At 36.6% G+C, this 14,991-nt stretch overlaps 1 protein-coding gene across 1 annotated transcript in view; it reads left to right on the top strand.

The window, feature by feature from the left end:
* Positions 1-14,991, top strand: part of RELN (reelin) — a 532,400-nt gene that overhangs the window by 382,518 nt on the left and 134,891 nt on the right. The window contains exons 21-22 of the mRNA XM_042915885.1: positions 9,882-10,074; positions 10,872-10,984. Coding sequence (XP_042771819.1) covers positions 9,882-10,074; positions 10,872-10,984 — 306 coding nt within the window. The remainder of the gene's footprint in view (positions 1-9,881; positions 10,075-10,871; positions 10,985-14,991) is intronic.

Raw genomic sequence — 14,991 nt, forward strand, 5'->3', positions numbered from 1 at the left:
ACAACAGGGTATGTCAATTATATCTCAATAAAAACTAGCAAAAGTTAAAGTAAAATAGATAGAAAAACATAAAAGTAAAAAAAAATAGAAAAAAGAAAAGCTATAGTTTTCATTTTTCATGACGCTTGAGGAGAAGCAGATTTAATTAAAAGAAGATTTAGAGACCAATGAGACATAGAAATGTTGAAAGGCTTCCTAGGTACTTTCATGGGTGTTAAAACAGAAGTTACTCATTCCTTGTTATGTCTAATTTTGTTTTTTTAATTAAAGCTCTCTCTTTTCTTGGGACACCTGGGTGGCTTAGTCAGTTAAGTGTCCGACTCTTGATTTCAGCTCAGGTCATGATCTCACCGTTTGCGAGGTGGAGCCCGTGTCGGGCTCTGTGCTGTCAGCATAGAACCCACTTGGGATTCTGTCTCTCCCCCTCTCTATCCCTCCCCTGCTCACTCTGTCGCACATTCTCTCTCTCTCAAAATAAATAAATAAATTTAAAATTTAAAAGAAAGAAAAAGCTCTCCCTTTTCTTTATACAAGAAAATAAATAGCACTTGTCATGTTAGGGTCAGTTTTTAGGGAGAGATATTTCCTTAGGTTTGTCCTGAAAGTAGAGAGAAAATAAAAGAGCAACACACAAGAAGTGAAATTAGCTGTGAATAACAACAGGCATGAGAAAAAAGGATAACATTATGTGGTATTTAGCGTTGTGCTGGAGGACTTGGGAAGCCTGGTTTTTCACACGAGCCCCAGGTGGCATGGTCAGCCCTGGAGATGCAGGAAAATAGAGGTATAAAAGGAAGAGAACAGCTTTAGGGTGAGTGTCCCATGTAATGAAATCCTCATGTTGGAAAAGCCTAATTTTTTTTTGATTTGTCAAAAATTTTATTAATGTTCAGTCTAAAAGGCTTTACACCTGTGGTATGCCAAGTCATAGGAGTTCTTAAAGAAGTTACCCTTTAAGATTTGGTCCTTGGCTTGGAAGTTATGGGGTCTTAGTATTCTTTTGGTAAGCAGTTTGGAGAATTCCTAATCTTGGTCCAGGGCTGGTAATATTGTGCCATTTTCTTCTTCCTCACAAAAATCGTTCTCAGTAATGTTGAAAGCAGTCAGGGAAACCTGAGTGTTCTCATGAATTTGCAATCTCAGTTTTATCAATGCCACCAGCTTCTTCCATTAGAAGACACAGCCAAGTGAATTTCTTTAGGATTTTCTTTCATTGAACATCAACCTATATCTTTTGTAGAGATTTTGTCAGTTTAAATAGTTTACTAGTAAGCCTAGAGTTTTCTTGGGATTATTCCTTACAGGGACAATTACAAAGAACAGTAAATCAATTTAAATTGTGTGCTGAAGGAAGCTATTTGGGGTGAGGTGGCTCCCAAGAGCCACTTCAACCACCATTTCACAGTAAATGATTGTTCCAGGAAGCTTAGCAGATAGATAAAGTAAATATATTGAGTAACAAACTGAAAAGTCACTTACTGCTTTTTTCAGCAGCTATTTAAAGAGTACTTTCAGTACCCAGGAGTATCAGTGCCTCCAACAAACTGGCAATATAATTGAACATTCCCCTAAATAGATTTATAAATGACTTTCTAAAATAGAGTCTACTTTTTAGGCTTTTTCAACATAAGGATTTCATTACATGAAGTTTTTCATTCACTGATAGACTAATTTATACATTTGACTGGATAGTGATTGCACTACTGGCACTATTTGTGCTGGAGGAAGCACAGTAGGCTTTAGAGATGAAGATAGAAAAGTCTTTTATTTGCAGAGCTTACATTCTGGAGGGGAATAACAACAGTAAACAAGTAATCATGCATAATAATATTTCAGGAAGTGGTTTGTGCTGTGAGAATAAATGAATGGAACGTGAGGTAGCATAAGTGATTAAGTTTCACATAAGAGTGAAACTTTTTTAGGTAAGATAGTCAGTAAAGCCCTCCTGGAGGCATTAGAACAGAGCAGAAGAATGAAAGACAATGATGTAAAAGGGTGCAAGGAAAGCAACCCAGGTGGAGAGAACAGCAAGAGCAAAGGCCCTGAGGCAGGAAGGAGATAGATTATATTAGTACCTTATAGAGCAATATAGCAATTTTGGAATTTATCCTAAGTGTTATGGGAAGTGAGTAAATAATTTGTAGCAGAGGAGTAATATAATGTGATTATATTTAAAAAATAATTGTGGCTGCTTTTTGGAGAACAGATGATAGAGGGTAACAGGTGAAGCAGTAGAAGGAGCTCAGCTTGGAGGCTAACAGTGTCATCTACATGTGCTTATAATGATGCTAGGAACAGAATGATGTAGTGGAGAAATGGACCACTTGAAGATATATATTGAAGGACAAAGCCATAGGACCTGCCAAAGAAATGAATAAAATAGCCATATGCCAAGACTCATGTCCTGTTGATGTCCACATGGTTGATTTTTAAGTCATTTATTTCTCCAAAGTTAGATTTCCCTAAAAAATCTTCATTTGGACTAAGTAGTAGCTAAGTGAGATTTTGGAAGTAAGAGAGTAAACACACCACGAAAGAAATTAACCAGAGAATTCTACATTTGATGATTTAGATTCATGGTATGTGTGGTTTGTTGAAGCAGAAGTTCAATAGGCTGAGAAAATTACTTTCTATGGACAGCAGTTCATGAAATCTCCGTGGTAGGCCCTGGGTGACCTGGCCCAGTTGACCATCCCAACCACCGTGGTCTTCCTTCTCTCTACTCCCACCAAGTCAAGCTCTTTCTTCTTCTAATACCTTTACATTCTCTCTGCCTCTTCCTAGGAAGTTCTTTCATTAGTCATTTTGGGCACATGCCAGGGCCTCAAAGCTTTTCAGGGGCCTGGAAAAAGTCCAGGAACTGAGGAAATGAATATTATCTCAAAAATATGATAAGCAAATTGCAAAAGTAGGATTAATAAATTTAAATTAAATATCTACAAAACACAATATATGTTAACTCCCTTAACTGCTAAATTTAAATATTCATAAAATTTCATGATATTGGAAATAATTTTTCAGTCAGATTCCTGAATGTGCTGAATAATTACAACCAAACATAAATTACATGCATCACTAGTAGCAAATAAAATTTAAAGGTAAAATTATAAAATCTATTTGGAGGTTTTGTAATGAAAAATATATAAGGGATGTGGGTGTATTTTAATATGTTTGCCATGATGTGTAATTGAATTTCCAAAGATTAAAAGTCTTACATTTTTTTTAATGTTTATTTATTTTGCGGCAGGGGAGGGGCAGAGAGAGAGGGAGACACAATCTGAAGCAGGCTCCAGGCTCAGCTGTCAGTACAGAGCCCATCACGGGGCTTGAAGTCATGAACCGCAAGATCATGACTTGAGCCAAAGCTGGACACGTAACCAACAGCTACCCGTGGGCCTGAAGATCCTTTAAAAGTCCTAAAATGACCCTGCTTAACTACACTGTAAATAATGTACATGGCTGCACATAGTTGGAAGGGTAAAAAAAGAATTTCAAAGATTCCTCATGTATTTTTTCCTCTTGCCTCACCTTTGATTGCCAATCCAACAAGATAAAATAAGGAGTGCCCTAGCTATTTCGAAATCCACAAGCTCTTAATTTTGTTTTTAATTTGAGTATGGTTGACACACAGTGTTACTTACATTAGTTTCACGTATACAACAAAGTGATTCAGCTTCTCTATACATTATGCTATCCTTACCACAAGTATAGCTACCGTCTGTCACCATACAACACTGTTATAGTATCATTGACTATATTCACTATGATGTGCCTTTTATTCCTGTGACTTATTCATTCCATAACTGGAAGGCTATATTTCCCACTACAACTTTTTTGAAGGGCAACTTCGCAGTAAATGCTCATTTTTAAAATTTGCTTTGACCCAGCAATTCTGCTTCTAGGAATCTATCTTAAGGAAATAATTGGACCAGTACACAAAGATATATAAGGATGCATATTATAGAAGCATTGTTTATAGCAGTGAAAAATGGAAGCAACCTCCAGAGAGTTCCATAATTGGAGATTGGCTTATTCTCAACATTTTTTCAATATGGAAAGATGTCAATGAAATAGTTGTAAAAAGAAAAAAAGAACAGATTTATTATGATTTTGTAATAATTTTTTTAAAAGAAAGAGAAGTGAGGGTGCCTGGATGGCTCAGTCAGTTCAGTGTCTGACTCTTGATTTCGGCTCAGGTTATGATCTCATGATCATGGGGTTCGAGCCCTGCATACAGTTCTGTGCAGTCTGCTGAGAACCTGGTTGGAATTCTGTCTCTCCTCTCTCTCTGCCCCTCCCCTTGCATAGGCTCTCTCTTTCAGAATAAAGAAACTTTAAAAAAAGAAAAAATAAAGAAAGGAAAGTGAGTGTTTATGTGTGTATAAACATAAGGAAGTCTGGAAGTATTTATACAAAAATGTTAGCAGTGATCATCTTTAGGTAGTTGGACTGCAAATTTTTACTTTAAAAAAACCAAAAACTTCTTTATTGTCAGATTGTTGTTTCCAGTAAATGTAAACTTTGTATAATCCACTAAGATAGCATGGTTATTTCTGTTTTGATACATAACATTCTAGAAATAACAAGTGAATTAAAAATGCCTCCTTTAATTCCATAATATCAACAAGATTGTCAACTCCAGCAAACGTTTCTTTGATACAAAAACAAAACCCAAGAAGAGATGATATTAGAGAGGCTTAGATTCATTTACATGTCGTTTTGCAGATGAATATACTTTTGAATGGCATCCAACCAAAACCAGCTTTGAGTTGCTCTTCTGTTGTGGAAATGAGCCCTGCAGAGGTATTCTTCTCTGTGGGGTCCTTGAAAATAGTTGAGTATTGCTTCAGTTTTTAAGAAATGTAAATACTGGTGCATTGTCTTCTCTTGTGGCATATTGGTAGTGAGACTTCAGACACCGTTGTCTAACTTATCAAACTATTCTTAAAGAAATGGGATCAATTGTTGAAAATGGCTCAGTCCCTAGGTGAATTTGCCTTGAAGGAACTTTGTGTTGGTGGGGAGAGAGGGGTATTCTCTCACTTTGTGTTGGCTATGTGTATCTGCCTTTCATATAAAAGAACCTTTTTTATGGAGATTTGAAAGAGTTTCTGGGGAAATGCAGGAAGAGTGATTTCTTTAAGTGAGAATAACTTAAAAACTTTGTGTTCATTACCGCATGTAAGGAACTATGGTTTTGTAAAACTTGCCTTCTGCCCAATTGAGAAACCTCACTCATGTGCTCATTTTATTTAACATTCTTTAAGTGCCTTTAATGGACATGGTATAGAGGAAAGGACATCAAAGTAAAGATCAGAAGGCCTAGTTGCTAGCTTTTTAGTAACTGTGTGACCCTGGAGTCAGCAACTCAGCCTCTGGGTTTTTTTTTTATCTCCATTACACAGTGTTAAGGATCCATGATAGCCTTCCAAATGGCCTCAACTCAATAAATAAAGTAACCTAGCTGTTGGAAAACCATGATGTCCTGCAACAACACGGGTACAGAAGGTTCTGAGTGCTTTAGGGGATACAGGGATGAACAAGATATGATCTCCTCTTGCAGAGAGGCTTCCAACCTAGTCAGGAAAACAGATCCTCAGCTATCTGTGAGATTAACAAGAGAGGAGGAGGCAAAGGAACTATACTATGAACTAAGTATAGAACTATGGAAATGGGCATCTGGGTGGCTCAGTTGGTTGAGCATCCAACTCTTGATTTCAGCTCAGGTCATGATTCCAGGCTCATGGGATCAAGCCCCACATCAAGCCCCACATTGAGCCCCACATCAGGCTCTGTGCTGAGCATGGAGCCTGCTTATGATTCTCTCTCTCTCTCCCCTTTGCCCTTCTCCCCCTTTGTGTGCATGTGCACTGACTAGGGAGGGAGGGAGGAAGGAAGGAGGGAGGGAAAGAAAGAAGGAAAGAAAAGAAAGAAAGAAAGAAAGAAAGAAAGAAAGAAAGAAAGAAAGAAAGAAAAAGAAAGAACTATGGAAACATGAGTTACATTATAGTGTTATCCATTTTACCAGGGGCATAATAGAGAGCCTACTAGCCTTGTTGGTGGTAGAATGAAAAGACACAGGGAGGTAATCTTGTCCTAGTGGAAAGAATTATCCACATTCTCTCATTAAATCTTGTAATTAGATGCAGGAGCATTTTTATTGTCCCTTTATTTTTGAGGCACTCTTGCAGATCAGCACAAATGAAACTAAGCCTCCTGGTTTCCAATGTATTCTGTCTCCAGAATTTCTCCCCAAAAGGGTGATGTGGACTATTTTTTGTTTCTCTGATTGTTACAGAGTTCAGCTTCATTTTTACCTTTGTGAACCTATGCTGACTTACACAAGCAACAAAGAGGAACAGTTTTATCAATTAAAGGATGGCAGACTGTGAAATTCTCTCCTCTAAAACTCCAGCTGAGTAAGAACATCAGCATATTCAGGAGAGAAAACGCTGACCTAATATCACTGGCTTTCAGCCAGTCCTGAATAAAGCATGAGTGAACTTGTAGTATGGATGGTAAACAACTGAGTGAACTCTTACTATGAATGGTCAGAGTTTTAAGGCATAGATGTCTGTGCTTCTCTTGTGTTATTTTGCTTCCAGTTAAGACATCAGGATAGGTATCATATGGCACCATGAAGTATGGCAGGTGTATCGATTAGAAATCCATTCAGCTTTAGCTTACAACAAAAACAAGAAGAAAAGACACAACTACCAGTGGAACAGATATCAGTTCTAAGTAAGAATTTTATTGTCCCTGTTTAACAGTCTTCATTTAGACTCTTGTCCTTTTTTCCAAGATTTAAGATTTTATTTTTAAGTAGTCTCTGCACCCAATGTGGAGCTCAAATTCACAACACCAAGATCAGTGCCATGCTGTACCAACTGAACTAACCAGGTGCCCCTAGACTTGTCCTTTTATATAATTTTTATATTGTTTCTTTCTTGGTGTCTTGGGACCTTTAAAAGCAGTTATCGTGAGGGTAGCTCACAGACCACATACTTCTCAGGTTTGAGTACTTGCTATCTTGAACCAGGTTCATGGTTGATTGTAACCATGAAAAAGATGCAAAATACAGCATTTCTTTCTGTTTCTCTTGGAATTGCAAGGACAGGAAACCATCTCTGAGGAGAAGAAGGAGCTGATTGTGAAAATAATCTTAAATTATTTCAGAAATGCTGTGGTGGGGAAATACTCTGCAGGACATGGGTGAGAAAGTTCTAGTGGCTCTCTGTGGATTGCAGACCATGAGTCTCATGTACTGCCCTGCACCATGTGGTTTTTCCCAGATGCCCAGGATGTACAGTGTACCTTTTAAGTAAACAATTCAAATGACTAATTAGTTGCCTGCCTCTAATTATCTTCCTCATACAGCATACTAGAAAGCGCATTTAACCCTTGAAGTTAAAAGCAACATTTATTTCTCATGGAGAGAAGCAGTCAGGATTTTTTTTTTTTTTTTTTTTTTTTTTTTGCTTACTTAAAAGACTCTGGAATTTATGTAGACAAGTTTGTGCCTATAGGGCTTACTAGTGTTTTTATTCTATGTTGATTCTTTTCTTTTGTAATATTGCTAAAAATTGCATTCTGCAGCTTTATGTTTTCTAGATTGCATCCTATGTAGCATATCACACAGCAGCAATCATGGTTTTAGATCTCTAACACCAAAGTATCATTACACAGTAACTGAAAGTTAATGATTTTTAAATTAACTATATATGAAAGTTATTAAAAACTGGTTTTTTTTCTCCATCTTATAGTAATAGGACAGAGAGAGAGTATATTGGTTAAGTGGTTTTAGAGTTGGGCAAAGCTGATTTCTCACTGAGTCTCTACCATTTACTATCCCCTTTGCCACATTTGTTGCCTAGAGATATTATTCCTACTTCACAGAGTTATTTTAAGGATGGAACTAAGAAAGATAACATGGATATTAGCTTAACACAGCCTGAGGATATCGCCTAGAATCAACAAAGGATGGGCATCTTTATTATTAATGATAAACAAGTTGTAAACACTGGATATTTAATACCAGCAATTATGAATATGACTTTTCTCTTCCTTTTATTGACCATTCAGCTAAAGCAGAGTTTGGGGCTTTTAAACACTTTATTCCTCTATTCATTGTCCAAGTGTAAAAAAGCTTAATTTAAAACTGTTAAAGAGTACTTAGGAAAAAGCTTCTTGCATTTTATAACCTTGAGCCCAAACCCATGTCAATCCTCTTTATAGACAATGTCCCATCTTTAAATAACATCTTTTTTATAAGTTTATTTTTATTTGTTTTGAAAGAGAGAAAGAGCAAGCAGGTGAGGGGCAGAGAGAGAGAGAGAGAGAGAGAGAGAGAGAATCCCAAGCAGGCTCAGTGCTGTCAGCCCAGAACCCCATGTGGGGCTCAGTCTCACGAACCATTAGATCATGACCCAAGCCGAAGTCAAGAGTCAGACGCTTAATCAACTGAGCCACCCAGGCACCCCAACATCTTTAAATAACATGTTAATGTCTTCAAGAAGCAAGGCAGTGTAGTTACTCCTTATTTTGCTGATTCAGCAAAGGATAAATAAGAAAAAATATCAAATACCTCAAAGATGTCACTGAGTGTTGCATCATTCCCTTTTCTATGTCAGCTAAGCCCCCTGACTCACAGGAACTACTGTGATGAGTAGAACTCACAGAACTACTGGACCTACTTCAGGGCGGCAATACTAAATATTGTGGCAGACAAACCCCAGTGTGGTCAACCCTGGAATCCTTATTACATTTACCCATATTAACCACAGTGAAAATGTGTCCATATTTTAATCTCCTCTAATGGATTATAAATTCCTTGAGCAACTTGCTCTAAAAAAGTAATTGTGCCTGTCTTCAGACAGTTTACAATTACATAGTACTCAGTTGGTACCCAGTAAAATTCTACTGACTTTAGGCACAGTCATTAAAACTACACCATGATGTTTTCAGTATTTAATGCCCGAACATTGAAGACTGTTTGGAAACTAAGAAATGCAAAAGAAAAGTTGTAAACTGTCTAGTTTCCCACCACCAAACATAGCCACTGCAAACATTCTGGTGAATTTCTTTGTGGGTTTTAAAAAATGTATTTTTTCATAAGCATGTTAATTTGATTTTATTACCTTAATAAATATTTGAAATATGGATAATCTGTCAAGTGGCTATACCAGTTTACTTAAGTATTCCATTTTCCCTGTAGTTTGATGTTGAAATGGTTACCAATTACTATTATAAGGAAATCTGCAATATTAATCATATTTTATAAAGCTGTCCTTGAATTTAGGATTATTTCCTTCAGATAAATTCTAAGAAGTGAGATTAATGAGTCAAAGGGTTTATACTCATGAACAATATATGAGTGAGTACCCATTTTCAAATATATTTGACAGCTCCAGCTATTAAGTTTAAAAAATATATTGCTTCTTTGATGGGCAGATTATTTTAAATTACATTTATTAGATTGACTAAAATCCATTCTAGAGCTTGGCAAGATTTAAATAAGTAAAATTAAATTATTTTGATGTATGGGGCGCCTGGGCGGCCCAGTCAGTTGAGCATCCGACTCTTGATTTCCGCTCAGGTCATGATCCCAGAGTCATGGGATTGAGCCCCACATTGGGCTCCACACTGAGCACAGAGCCTGCTTGGAACTCTCCCTCTCTCTCTATCTCTGTCTCTCTCCCTCCCTCCCCTCCCTCTGCCTCTCCCCCATGTGCTCACTCACACTGTCTCACTCTCTCTAATTAAAAAAATTTAAAAATTTAAAAAATATTTAAGTTATTTTGGTGTATGGTATGAAATGAAGAGCTTAATTCTCCCTTAACTCATCGTGTTTTAATCTTCTGATTCCCACTCCTGTCTTTCAGTTTCACCGGAGATTCTAAGCTTGCCTCAAGCATGCGCTATGTGGAAACACAATCAATGCAGATAGGAGCATCCTATATGATTCAGTTCAGTTTGGTGATGGGCTGTGGCCAGAAATACACTCCACACATGGACAACCAGGTGAAACTGGAGTACTCAACCAATCATGGCCTCACCTGGCACCTGGTCCAAGAGGTAAGTCTGTTTTCTCTAACACTTGTGATGAGTAGGCTTCTTTTTACAGAGGAAGCAGAGAATTACAGTTTCAAAAGTTTAGGTTTGGTTGAAAAGGAACAATATTATTTATAACTTAGAATTGACACAGGCAGCAATAAGGATTTCCACATTCTGCACTGGCAGATACCAAAAGGTAATTGAAAATAAAAAAGAAACGGGAATAACTTCAGGACCGGATACTCTAGGATGATGATGTTTTGAATATTATTTTCTCTAACCCTCTTCCTCCATAAATACATCTCTTTCTTCTCTATCCCTGTAATATATCTTCATCTGTTCTTTTCTAAGTCTCTTTACTTGTAGGTAGACCATATTAAGAATATGACATGTCTTACCTTAAAAAAAAAAAAGAAATACAAAAATACAGTTTCTTAGGATAAAGTGTACTTCTTTATACATACACACAGAGATCTGACATTGCAATAATGCATAAATAACACAGTGAATAGAATAATTCTACCAAATGCCAATGTTATGATAACAGGTCACAAAAATGGGTTCTGATCCATTTCCATGTTTATATGTGAGGATTAGGATTAAAAGACACTTAATTTCATGGTGGCACTTGTTCCCATTATTTCCCAAATATTTTAGCCTCAGAGAAGGGAAAATCATGGACTGCATCCATATTGCACATGGTTAAGAAAATGACATTAGATTTCTCTAAGGCCTTTTTCACTTATGGTGAGTGAGTAAACATATGGCCCCTGGAGGAAACAGAAGCTGAGTTTAATTTTTGCCTCCCTCTCTTTTAGGAATGCCTTCCAAGTATGCCAAGTTGTCAAGAATTCACATCAGCAAGTATTTACCACGCTAGTGAGTTCACGCAGTGGAGGAGAGTCACAGTGCTTCTTCCCCAGAAAACTTGGTGAGAGATGACATCTTTGCATATGGTTGTTACTTTCACTTTTATTACCTCTATTAGCATGGCTTGAATGCAAAGAAGAGTTAAGCACAATGGCAAGATGCATTTTCTTTGTCATCAAAAGACCCAGATCTTTCTTTTATACTGAGGATATTTGCAAAAATAGGGCTAATGAAAATTTAATTTCCAGACGGTCCCTATTTACCTTAAATTTTAGTATGGTTGACACACAATGTTACATTCGTTTTTGGTGCACAGCTTAATGATTTTTTAAAAAAAAATGCTTTTTATGTATTTATTTTGAAAGGCAGAGAGAGACAGAGAGAGGAGACAGAGCATAGTGGGAGGGGCAGAGAAAGAGGGTGAAAGAGCATCCCAAGCCAGCTCCACACTATCAGTGCAGAGCCCGATGCAGGGCTTGATCTCACAAACCATGAGATCATGACCTGACCTGAAATCAAGAGTTGGATGCTTAACTGACTGAGCCACCCAGGCGCCCCCCCCCCCAACTTAGTGATTTGACAACTCTATGCATTATGTGATGCTTACCACAAGTGTAGCAACTGTGTGGCCATACAGCACTATTACAATACCATTAACCATATTTCCTATGCTGTGCCTCTTATTCCCATGGCTTATTCATTCCATAACTGGAAGCCTGTATCTCCCACACCCCTTCACTCATTTTGCCCATCCCTCCACCCCCACCCCTGTGGCAACCATCAGTTTGTTCTCTGTATTTGTAGGTCTGATTCTGTTTTTTATTTGTTTATTCATTTGTTTTGTATTTTAGATTGCACGGTAAGTGAAATTATATTGTATTTGTCTGTCTCAGTCTGACTTATTTCACTTAGCACAATACCATCTGTGTCCTAGCTTTTTCTGACCTCCCTTTTTGCCCCAACTTTTCTTTTTATGGGAGAACTCAATAAGCTGGTTCCTTTGGGTGTGACATACATAGAAGGAAAGGATACAGGAATCCAAAAACTCCTATATCAAGACAGCTTGTATTTCAAGGCTGTTTTTTCACTTCAAAGCCCTACTTTTTATTTCAAAAGCTTAATGTACACTCTTTTCCACTATTCACATTCTTTCAGTAACAATAAAAATCACCCCCCAAGAAGCTAAAGCCTCAGTAACTAGGGAAAAAGTTAAATACATGATAATGCTTAAGAGAAAAACACATTTTTCCCCTAAATATTACATCATTTTGTGTTAGATTGATCACTCCAGGCACCTTGTGAGGAATAGATTGTAGGAAAAAGAGTGAAGACAGGAAATCACATTGGGGGTTTCAGGCATTTGCTGTTTAGGTGGCTTTGAGTATGATTGTGGCAGACATGACAAGAGCCATCATTTGTGAAATAGATTTTAATCAAATAGAGCTTGCTGATATACTGGGTGGGGACTGTGGTAGAAAGGGAAGACTCAAAAACAGCTTGTAAATCCAAGGCCTAGGGAAATTGCTGGATGGTTGTACCACTGACAGAGGTGGGAAAGCCTGGAGAAGGAGTGGATTGGGGACAGGAAATGAAGTGTTCTGTTTTTGTGATAGAGAGTTGAGAGACTTATCTATCCCAGCAGAAATGTCAAGAAGCCAACTGGACTTACACATGTGGAGCTCAAAAAAGAGGTTTCTTAGGCTAAAATGTACTTTGGGTTGAAGAATTAAATACCACAAGTATATTTGAAGCCCTGGGACAGGATAAGCTCGCCCAAGAAAGAAACTTGAACTAGAAATTAGAAGGCCTGAGTTTTCAATATCCCTCCCAGTGATTAATTAATCACATGATTTTAACCATTCACAACCTCTTCAAGCCTGATTTCTTCAGAGTATAATAAAGGAGTTTAATTAGATGATCTTGAAAGTCCCTCGCAGTTCTTGAATTCTAAGATTCTATGATGATATGTAGTAGTAGTGAAAGAGAGAGACAAGAATTAGATTTTTCTTTGGCATCTGCCTTCCGAGAGCCCTTTTATAAAGAGAAAATTACTAAATAAACCCTTCTTAGATTATTTTACAATAAAGTTAGACTCTACACAAAAACAATTGGTTAGATAACAACCAGAATTATTATTATATGTCCTTTAGTTGAATTACTGAATTATAGAAGAATGTCTACTTGATTATTTTTAAGGATTCATCATTATGTCAGTTGGAATAAAATGCTTGAAATTTGATTTCCACAGATTTTTTTATATCCAACTGTGAGCCATTTCCTGGATACTCAACTAATGCTTTGTATAACAAGTTGCTGCTTTCTCTAACATCCTGCTTCTTTATATCCACTGCTGGGAATACAGTCAAGACTTTTATTTAATTTCAAGGATATTCCAAGCATACCTATCAAGATTATTAAAAAACAACAGATCAATTGAAATACTAGTCATAAATACTGAGGCTTTTTCTTTATGATTATTTTATCATTAAGTATATTACCCTCATCACTTAAAAAATGTTGCTTTTTATTTATTGACGTGTGGAATAGAATTTCAAAATTATGATGGTTAGGTCAGTAATCTTTATAGTATATAGTATATTTTAGAGATGTCTTATCATCCTCAGAAATGTTCTAAACTATTATTCTTAATTAATGTAGCTTAGAGAGTATCCAAAAAGTATTGTCCTTTATAAAAAAAAAAACCCAGAAAAAACAAAAATCCAAAACTGCAGGTTATTTTACCTTCAAATTGTATGTTACAGTATTATTTCCTTGCTTAAAAGATAGTATCACTGAGTTGAAGGTTTTAGTATAGTCAGAAAAGATCAATTCTCATTAATGTTTATTACACACTTGAGAGGAAATCTATTTAACCTTTAAATACTTCAGTTCCAATACTGCCTGCCACACATTGGGTACTCATTACATGTTGGAGAATTAAGTAGAATTTTAAGTCAGTGTGCCTCACTATTAGATTATTCCTGCAGCTATTTGCCTTTAAGTACATGTAAGTGAATAATTGAATTCTGCTTTTCCAAATTCTTTTCCAAGCCCTAGGTAAAGAAAGTAAACATACTTTTTAAAAACAAACAACCCAATAAGATAGTTTCTTTTAGTACTCCTGCTAATACTTAAACTAAACATTATTACTACATTTCAAAAAAAAAATAGTGTTCAACTGGTTATTATCATTGTTTTTGGATTTATAAAGCTTTTTAAAAGCTCTGCTATAAGGATAAATTTGATTTATTGTCCTTGGTGTTCCTGATCATTTTGTGTATTATATTCATTTCAAACTTTTGCAAATACCATGTTTTACTCAAGCACTGGAGAGAAGGAGTGCAATTTAGTTTGAAACATCTTGCCTTTTGGCAAATCTTCCTTCTGCTGCTTTGACTGATGCATATGCAACTATCAATTGAATGCATACAAGCAAATGTGGTTCCCATGTTATCAAAGGTCTGTTAACTTTGGAATATATGTTAGGTAGGACAACTTTCAGCAGAAATACCAACTATATATATACCTGCTCAGAGAAATAATATTGTATATGAACTGAACATTTGTTACCCAATGAAAATTAATTTTGTTTTTATGAGAGACATTTACATAAGAACAGGGCCTAATGAGACCCAAACAGCTGTCAGTTGCTGACTTCATAAACAAACCTACGCCTAATGACTGAATGAGTTTCAGAATAATTGGGTAAATGTAATTACAGTAACTCTGAAAGTGGAAAATACAATTTAGTCAGCCTTCATTTACCTTGATTCCTTAGCCTTGATACCTTGATACCTGTCAAGAGATGACTCAGTGGTAGTTTAATTCAGTTTAGAAGTTTATGTGAGGGGGAAAAAAATCAATTAAGACAAGACTGTCAAGTTTTGTTGCTTTGGGGAATCCATAGAGTTTGGACTTTAAGTGCAAGTCGACTTCATTTCATGATGCACACGGCACATCAAAGTGGTCCCACTTTCGGACCCAACCTAAAATACACAAGACGTTCCTTCTAAGATTGCTTAGATTTGAGGCAGGAAGGGGTTGGCAAATTAAATATTTGTATTGAGG

The sequence above is a fragment of the Panthera leo genome, chromosome A2, assembly GCF_018350215.1.
Source record: "Panthera leo isolate Ple1 chromosome A2, P.leo_Ple1_pat1.1, whole genome shotgun sequence".
Classification (NCBI taxonomy): domain Eukaryota; kingdom Metazoa; phylum Chordata; class Mammalia; order Carnivora; family Felidae; genus Panthera; species Panthera leo.